Below are 8,660 nucleotides of genomic sequence, written 5' to 3' on the forward strand. Positions count from 1 at the left end.
CTGATCAATATTGCAGTGCGCTGCTGTGCTTACACGGTGGTAAAAAATCGGATTGAAATCTATGGACACCCCAACAGCTTATTAATGTCATCGTCTTTTAATAAAAAAAATCTCGCAGTCGGCTTTCGTCGAGTTGGAGATTACAATTTTTGAAATACGGTATTTGCCGTAACTTATCGGTCAAAACAGGGTTTCGCAATGCATTTTATAGTATAGGCCTACAGTAATTGACTTTGACAGAGGACGATATGTTGTTTTGCAGACCTTAGAAAAGTGACATTGACCGAGGCGCAGAAAAAGTTGATATCAGTTTTCAGCAACTTTTCTGACATAAAAGAAACATTGATCTTAAGCAAACGTCTTTATATGCTAGCTGTTTGTATTTTTTTTTTTTTTTTTTTTTTTTTTTTTTTTTTTAGACATTGGTCAAAATGGTTGTCAAGTGCTCGAGAGTTTGGATTCTTGATCCTGTTAAAGGTTTTAGGTTTCTTGCTTCCACTATAATTCTTAACCATTTGACATTGCAAATGCCAAGTATGACCACATGTCAACGGGTGTGGCAGCTACAAAGTAAATGTAAACATGTTGGTATTTGGGATATAAAAACATGTTACTAACTTTGGCTGTAGCGGGGGGAAACCCCGCGTAGGTGTACTGTAAGCTGGTGACAAACCTCGTCACTAGCAATATAATCAAAATTGCTTTGGAAAATCCCAGTGTCACATGACACGGCAGATGGCTGGAAAAGCCTTGTGTACTTCTACAGTGTAGCTTTCACATCTAGTTGTTAACTATCATAAGCATATTGTATAAGGAAATGGACTAGACTGTAGACAATGGAAAATACACACACGTTTTGTACTAGTAGGCCCCCCACTATATCATGTAGAATTTCTGTTTATTTGAGAATAACATAATTCTGTTAATATGTGTATTTTCCTGGTAACGAATGACTTTTTACAGCACTATAGCTAGTTACTCGATTTTAAATATTATAAAAACCCATTTCACTAGATAAAACATCGCATATATCTCATCGTATTTTTGTGAGTACGTTACAACTGAATGAGCTCAGATGGTGGAAAGATACACAATTTCTTAAATGCTGCTAAGGTATTTGTGAACCAGGACATCAAAATCTTGCTGGCTCGGTATTTCCTTCTCAAGGGCTTTGGCAGTACGTTGCAATAACTCGGTTATCTCAGTCCCCCTGTCACTAGCCACTATGGCAGCAGCCTCAACAAGGCCCCAGATATCAAAAGGCAAAAACACCAGTGGAATGATTCCACCGACAGAATCTAAAACATTTCTCGGGACCTGGATACCTATTGCCCGTAAAAACAGATCGAGCAAATCTTCCCCGCCTGACGTGGCAACTGAACGTCCAGTTTTGGTAATTGACCGAGTGCTCACTGCGGTCAGTTCCCCAGCCAGTTTCTGTGCTGTGATGATTGGTTTATACAAGAGATTAGAACCCACAAGGAATCCAATTTTACCCGCGTGGTGCATTGTAGATAATATTATACCTTTTCTGGGGACGTTGTGCATCTTGAATTGCTGTTTGATTTTCATAAGATCCTGTCTGCCTATGTGTTTTATAGTCTCAAACAGAATCAATATGTCACGTAATGCATTGTGATCTTTTTGTAAAACTTCATTGGCCTCCGCTTGCGCTGATGCTGAGAGAACAGAGCGAGCGATGGTGCTGCCACTCACAGTTATCCCACCACCTGCTCCTAATGCGGAACTGGCCGCTAATAAAATGAGAGACAACCCCGAGGTAAAGAATGAAGCGGCAAACCCTGCAGCGCCGAGTACTGCGGCAAATATTGAAGTGGAATGACCCGTGATTGTGGCGACACTAATGCTTTGATTGTGAAGGTGCAAATCGTCTGAGATGTCTCGTAGTTTTTGTATTGTAGCTGTCCTGCACGCTTTCCAAACACCGAACGTAAAATGTAGTCTTTCTACGAAGGAAGCTGGATTGGCAATGCACCTATAAATGTAAACGGGTTTGATCAGTCACATTCAGTGAACAAATGTATTCGCAGATTACCTTTCAGCAATTGTTTTTCTTCGGCGTAAATTATGTTGGATTGATATTTTTTCAGAGGTATGACGCACGTACGTCTAAGTCAGAAGTAAATTGTTTTAACTTGAGCTTATTGCAATATCCTTTTCGATCTTTCAATGAATCTTGAGGATATTACATGCAGTATCGTTCTCTTGTCACACCAAGCTGATGCAGGAGAATTCAGTCAAGTGTTTTGTGGGTTGTTTACAAAAGTGCACTTTGCGTCCAATTCTCTACTAGCAGTGTATCTCACTCAAAATAATTAGAATCCCACTGACGTAGTTTATAACAATATGTGTTAATAAGCATTCATGATAAATGTCAGATAGCTCAATGGACACGATACAATCCAAACAGCTAGGTTTACTTACAGTGTACTTACATCAAGCGTTCTCTTACGCAGAGACGCACGCTCCACCAACCGAGATTCCTACGCGGATTCTCGCTGACTGTCATATCAACTGCGAAGGGACAGTCACCACTGGCTGCTATGGGATTCACGTTGCAATTTTCGTCCGTTTGGCGACGGTACTCCAAAGCATTATCCTCTCTAAACACTTCTCTTGCACGAATTTGGCCATTTGGGTCTATTATTTCTACGACATAGAATGCATTTTTCTTGTAATAGGCGGCACATAATTGCAGACGAAAAACCCAACCGGGATGACCATCGTGTGAAGCACTCTGCACAGCAGTACTAGTGCTTTCATTCTCCATCTGTAACGATCTGTTCTCCGCTGCGTTGCTTTGGTACTGCTGAACGGCATATTGAATATTTCTTACATGTGCCCCATAGCTTGCATCTTGACAACCATGACTTTCTATGGCCTGTTGGACTACTGTGCCTGGCAGTATGGAGGCAGTAACAGTAGGTGACACGCCTGTTCTGCGGTCGATAGTATGAGAATCGCGTAAATGCAGTTCGTGTGGCGTTTCATTTTCGATTTCTACAGTAAATCCTGAAGTATGTCCAAGACCCATTTCTCATCAGTCGTGCTCAGGTTTCCAAACACCATCCCGACTAAATCTAACTTAAACGTGGGTCGCGTATTCAGATCTTTATATACTGTCACCAAAAATACCAGATTAGGTAGAAGTAAAGTGAAATTATCCTACAAATCTTAGTAATTTATTGTGACTCGATAGAGAAGCTGATGACACGCCGCTTCTCACAAAGCGAGGCAAATTACACCTACGCAGGTTTTTCCCACAGAATCATACAATGGGGAAAACAGCTATATTGCGACACACACCTGGTTACGTTGGAAATAGCGATCAGCTTTGTTCTGGCATAAATTTGGAAAATCCCAGTGTCACATTACATGGCAGATGTCTGGAAAAACCAGTTTCTAGGAGCTTAAATAACAGTAAAGATTGCGCCGTGCTTGTCTCATAATCATGGTTATGGAGACTGTGAGATAAATCATTTCCAGTAGAAAGTAAGTGATCGACCTGTGAGTACGTGTGTGTGTGTGTGTGTGTGTGTGTGTGGACGGGGGGGGGGGTATATACAATGAAGGTCGTTCCATTGTTATGTACAGGCACAGGTGTCTCTGTATATATCGTCGCTGTGATATTTTTGTTGTAACTCAGAACGCTAACGCACTGCTTACGTGCATAGGCCTACACACTGACTTTATTTCACGACACGTGGATACTTAATAGTAGGCATACACGTCGTGATCACATGCCACACATGAATATTTATGAGGATACTATACAGTCACCTGCGTCTGTCGTCACCGGTGCCGTGCACTTTCATTGAGAGAGAGAGATAGAGAGAGAGGTGGGGTACCGTAGGAAATTTATGTCTTGTTGTAACTGCTCTCGTGCCTTGTCTCTCTCTCCGCATTTGGTTCCAATATGTGCTTACTCGGAGTTTGCAGGCAAATTTTGAATGTTTTTTTTTTTTTTTTTTTTTACAAATCAATGTTAAATCTTTGTCTCCTTTTCATATTCATGTTTTTTCACATATTTCCGGACGTAGGCCTATGTCCTACATGTTGTATCGAGACACACGTACCTGGTTACCATGGAGATGGGAAACCCCAGTGTCCCAATCGCAGTGCGCTGAGCTGTGCTTACACAGTGGTAAAAAAAATCGGATTAAAGTATATGTACATTCCGATAGCTTGTTAATGGCATCTTCTTTTAATCAATGGTCTCGCAGTCGGCTTTCGTCGAGTTGGAGATTACAATGTTTGAAATACATTGTTTGCCGTAACTTAACGGTCAAAACAGGATTTCGAACGCAATGCATTTTATAGTATACAATAATTGACTTTGATGAGGACGATAAGTTGTTTTGCAGACCCTAGAAAAGTGACCTTAGAAAAACTTGACATCACTTTCCAGCGATTTTTTTATATTAAAAAAACATTGATCGGAAGCAAACGTCTTTATACACTAAGGCTGTCTGTAATTTTTTATTAGACATTGGTAACGTTGGTCAAAATGGTTGTCAAATGCTCGAGAGTTTGGATTCTTGATCTTGTTAAAGGTTTTAGGTTTCTTGCTTCCACTATAATTCTATTACCATTTGACATTGCATATGCCAAGTACATGTATGAGCACATGTCAACGGGTGTGGCGGCTACAAAGCAAATGCAAACATACTGGTATTCGGGGTATAAAAACATGTTACTGATTTTAGCTGTAGCTCGGGAAAAACCCGCGTAGGTGTAAGCTGGTGACAAACCACGTCACTAGCAATCAAAATCGCTTTGGAAAATCCCAGTGTCACATGACACGACAGATGGCTGGAAAACCCCCGTTTCTTTAATATAGCATTTTACGATTCTTGATCAGGGTTGACAGGTGTAAAAAATGCAAGAAAAATACGTTGTCTTGGAATCAATTATAGTATCAATTTATGCTTACTATCCCAAGTATCATGATGTATTGTGTTTATTAACCAGGAAATGTATACAATGGTATAAAAAAGATTATATTTAAATCTGAACTGCACACTTCTTATTCTTCAAATGTAGAGAAATAAAACCATGCGCACATTATGTTATTAAGTTTTCTTTGAAGTATATCCATTTAATACCATTTTATGTAACAAGTCCTTTAATTTTCTTATATATTCTGGACCATCGATAAATATGTAAGTGCAGAAGTGATCAAATGCGTATTAAAAAAAAAAGAAGTCCATAAACGCATTATTTAATTTGTGTTGACATTTAGAAGCAATAATGCATGTTTATTTTGTCAAATGCTACAGGTATCAGTCAATACACATAATTCAAAGGGTGATAATTCTTTTTACAGTTTCACATTTTGAAATCTTTGTTAATTTAAGATTTATGTTATTCTCAAATAAACAGAAATTCTACATGATATACTAGTACAAAACATGTATGTGTATTTTCCATTGTCTACAGTCTAGTCCATTTCCGTATACAATATATTTATGATACTTAAATAACACAAGGCCTACCTAAATACCCGGTAGCTGGTACCAGCTTTTTACAGCACTATAGCTAGTCACTCGATTATAAATATTATAAAAACCAATTTCACTAGATAAAACATTGCATATATCATCGCATTTCTGTGAGTACGTTACAACTGAATGAGCTCTGATGGGGGGAAAGATATAATGTCCTAAATGCTGCTAAGGTACTTGTGAACCAGGACATCAAAATCTTGCTGGCTCGGTATTTCCTTCTCAAGGGCTTTGGCAGTACGTTGCAACAACTCGGTTATCTCAGTCCCCCTGTCACAAGCCACTATGGCTGCTGCTTCAACAAGGGCCCAGATATCAAAAGGCAAAAACACCAGTGGAATGATTCCACCGGCAGAATCTAAAACATTTCTCGGGACCTGGATACCTATTGCCCGTAAAAACAGTTCGAGCAAATCTTCCCCGCCTGATGTGGCCACTGAACGTCCAGTTTTGGTAATTGACCGAGTGCTCACTGCGGTCAGTTCCCCAGCCAGTTTCTGTGCTGTGATGATTGGTTTATACAAGAGATTAGAACCCACAAGGAATCCAATTTTACCCGCGTGGTGCATTGTAGATAATATTATACCTTTTCTGGGGACGTTGTGCATCTTGAATTGCTGTTTGATTTTCATAAGATCCTGTCTGCCTATGTGTTTTATAGTCTCAAACAGAATCAATATGTCACGTAATGCATTGTGATCTTTTTGTAAAACTTCATTGGCCTCCGCTTGCGCTGATGCTGAGAGAACAGAGCGAGCGATGGTGCTGCCACTCACAGTTATCCCGCCACCTGCTCCTAATGCGGAACTGGCCGCTAATAAAATGAGAGACAACCCCGAGGTAAAGAATGAAGCGGCAAACCCTGCAGCGCCGAGTACTGCGGCAAATATTGAAGTGGAATGACCCGTGATTGTGGCGACACTAATGCTTTGATTATGAAGGTGCAAATCTTCGGAGATTTCTCGTAGTTTTCGTACTGTAGCTGTCCTGCACGCTTTCCAAACACTGAACGTAAAATGTAGTCTTTCGACGAAGGAAGCTGCGTTGGCAGTGCACCTATAAATGTAAACGGGTTTGACCAGTCGCATTCAAAGTACAATTGTATTCGCGGCAATCATTTTTCTTCACGTCTCATCCTGATTTAAAATTGTTTTATCATAAGCTCATTGCAAGAACCTTTTTCGGTCTTTCAATGAGTCTTGAAGATTTTACATGTAGCCTAGTTCTCTTGTCAAACCAGGGGCGTCGCGATAGTCCGAAGGTTCATTGGTCCGAAAAATAGTAAAATTTTCATCAGTGTTGTAATCAAGGGTTCATTGGTCCGAAGGTTCTATATAGTGAAAGTTCTAGAGTGAACATTCGGACCCATGAACCTTCGGACTATTGTTACGGCCCCGTCACACCAACCTGGTCCAGGAGAAAAAAAGTTGAGTGTTTTGTGGGTTATTTACAAAAATTCACTATGCGTCCAACTCGATCTCTGCTACATGTAGTAGGGTATATTAGAATCGCACTGACGTATGTTATAACGATTTCTATAAATAAGCATTCATGGTAAATGTCAGATAGTCCAATGAACACGTTACAATCCAAACAGCCAAGTATACTTACAGCGTACTTACATCAAGCGTTCTCTAAAGCATAGACGTACGCTCCACCAACCGAGATTCCTACGCGGATTCTCGCTGACTGTCATATCAACTGCGAAGGGACAGTCACCACTGGCTGCAATGGGATTCACGGTGCAATTTTCTTCTTCTTTGCGACGATGTTTCAAAGCTTTTTCCTCTCTGAACACTTCTCTTGCACGAACTTTCCCACCTTGGTCTGTTATTTCCACGACGTAGAATGCATTTTTCTTGTAATAGGCGGCACACAATTCTAGACGAAAAGCCCAACCGGAATGACCATCATGTGAAGCACTCTGCACAGCATTACTAGTGCTTTCACTCTCCATCTGTAACGATTTGTTCTCTGCTGTGGTGCTTTGGTACTGCTGGACGATGTATTGAATTTTTTCCACATGTGTCCCAAAGCTTGCATCTCGACGTCCATGACTTTCTATGGCTTGTTGGACTACTGTGCCGGGCAGTATGGAGGCAGTAAGCTTAGATAGCACACCTCTTACTTGTCTTATTTGTTTTTTTGTTTTTTCTTTATCAGAAGGATCTGGTTGGTATAAATGCAATTCGTGTGGCGTTTCATTTTCAATTTCTACAGTAAATCCTGAAGTATGTCCAAGACCCATTTTTCTTCAGTCTTGCTCAGGTCTCCAATCACAAGCCCGACAAAATCTAACTTGAACGTGGTTCGCGCATTCGGATTTTTATATACTGCCACAAAAAGACCAGATTAGGTAAACGTAAAGTGAAATTATCCTAAAGATCTAAGTAGTTTATTGTTACTCGATGGAAAAGCCGATGACACGCCGCTTCTCACAAAGCGAGGCAAATTGCCCCTACGCGGGTTTTTCCCACAGAGTCATACATTTGGGGGGGGGGGGGGGCGTACACTGTACATTTAGGTGTAATATGAGACAGAGTCTGTATTGCGACATACACCTGAATAGGACGGAAATAGCGATCCGCTTTGTGCTGGCCTAAATTTGGAAAATCCCAGTGTCACATTTCATGGCAGAAGTCCGGAAAAACCCCGTTTCTAGGAACAGTAAAGATCGCGCCCTGCTTGTCTTATAATCTGTCGCATTGTACGTATATCAGGTGCATATAAAGTTTTTTTTAAAAAAAAGAAAGAAATGGAAAGCCCAGGTTTATGGAGACTCTGTGGGACCATTCCCAGACCCGTACTAACTGTAGATCGTTCTATCTCCGAGGGGATTCTCGCTCCCTTATAACTCCTTGGTCATGCTACATGTATCATATCACTACTTAAGGCTCGGTCACAACCGGACGCATGAATTTTAGGATCGCACGTCCCCCACGAATTTTGGGTACATGGGAGACCGTTGAGTTCGTAGAGGTAGTAGTTTAAATGGAAAGGCGCAAGTCTTGACAGCATTTAAATGAAATTATTAGAAAGTAAATAATTCACCAGTTTTATCTTTTTTTTTTTTTTTTTTTTTTTTTTGCAATGGTAAACACCTTGCAATTTTCAACAAGGGCAGATATATTGCTT

At 40.5% G+C, this 8,660-nt stretch overlaps 2 protein-coding genes across 3 annotated transcripts; both read right to left on the reverse strand.

Annotated features, from left to right (window-relative positions):
* Positions 1–64: 64 nt before the first annotated feature.
* Positions 65–3,812, reverse strand: LOC106176098 (uncharacterized). 2 transcript variants are annotated; one of them, XM_013558326.3, is made up of 2 exons: positions 2,457–3,812; positions 65–1,996 (listed from the first exon to the last, which is right to left on the reverse strand). In XM_013558326.3, the coding sequence occupies exons 1-2, from the start codon at positions 3,053–3,055 to the stop codon at positions 1,099–1,101; spliced, it is 1,497 nt and encodes a 498-aa protein (XP_013413780.2). In that variant the 5' UTR covers positions 3,056–3,812; the 3' UTR covers positions 65–1,098. The 2 variants fall into 2 exon arrangements, 1 of the variants encoding a protein (XP_013413780.2); XR_001239730.3 differs by having other exon boundaries at positions 1,824–1,996; positions 2,446–2,627.
* A 153-nt stretch (positions 3,813–3,965) lies between these two features.
* Positions 3,966–8,013, reverse strand: LOC147763401 (uncharacterized). The gene is made up of 2 exons (XM_087005892.1): positions 7,148–8,013; positions 3,966–6,581 (listed from the first exon to the last, which is right to left on the reverse strand). Exons 1-2 carry the CDS (start codon positions 7,771–7,773, stop codon positions 5,684–5,686), a joined length of 1,524 nt encoding a protein of 507 aa, XP_086862018.1. The 5' UTR covers positions 7,774–8,013; the 3' UTR covers positions 3,966–5,683.
* Between the last annotated feature and the right edge of the window lie 647 nt (positions 8,014–8,660).

The sequence above is a fragment of the Lingula anatina genome, chromosome 2, assembly GCF_051362555.1.
Source record: "Lingula anatina isolate TDL-2025a chromosome 2, LinAna3.0, whole genome shotgun sequence".
Lineage (NCBI taxonomy): Eukaryota > Metazoa > Brachiopoda > Lingulata > Lingulida > Lingulidae > Lingula > Lingula anatina.

Excerpts from the sequence above, each read along its gene's own strand:
- LOC106176098 (XM_013558326.3), bottom strand. The coding sequence starts at position 3,055 with ATGGGTCTTGGACATACTTCAGGATTTACTGTAGAAATCGAAAATGAA. Across the intron at positions 1,997-2,456 it reads TGCGTAAGAGAACGCTTGAT|GTGCATTGCCAATCCAGCTT; the intron begins GTAAGTACACTG and ends TTACATTTATAG.
- LOC147763401 (XM_087005892.1), bottom strand. The coding sequence starts at position 7,773 with ATGGGTCTTGGACATACTTCAGGATTTACTGTAGAAATTGAAAATGAA. Across the intron at positions 6,582-7,147 it reads TGCTTTAGAGAACGCTTGAT|GTGCACTGCCAACGCAGCTT; the intron begins GTAAGTACGCTG and ends TTACATTTATAG.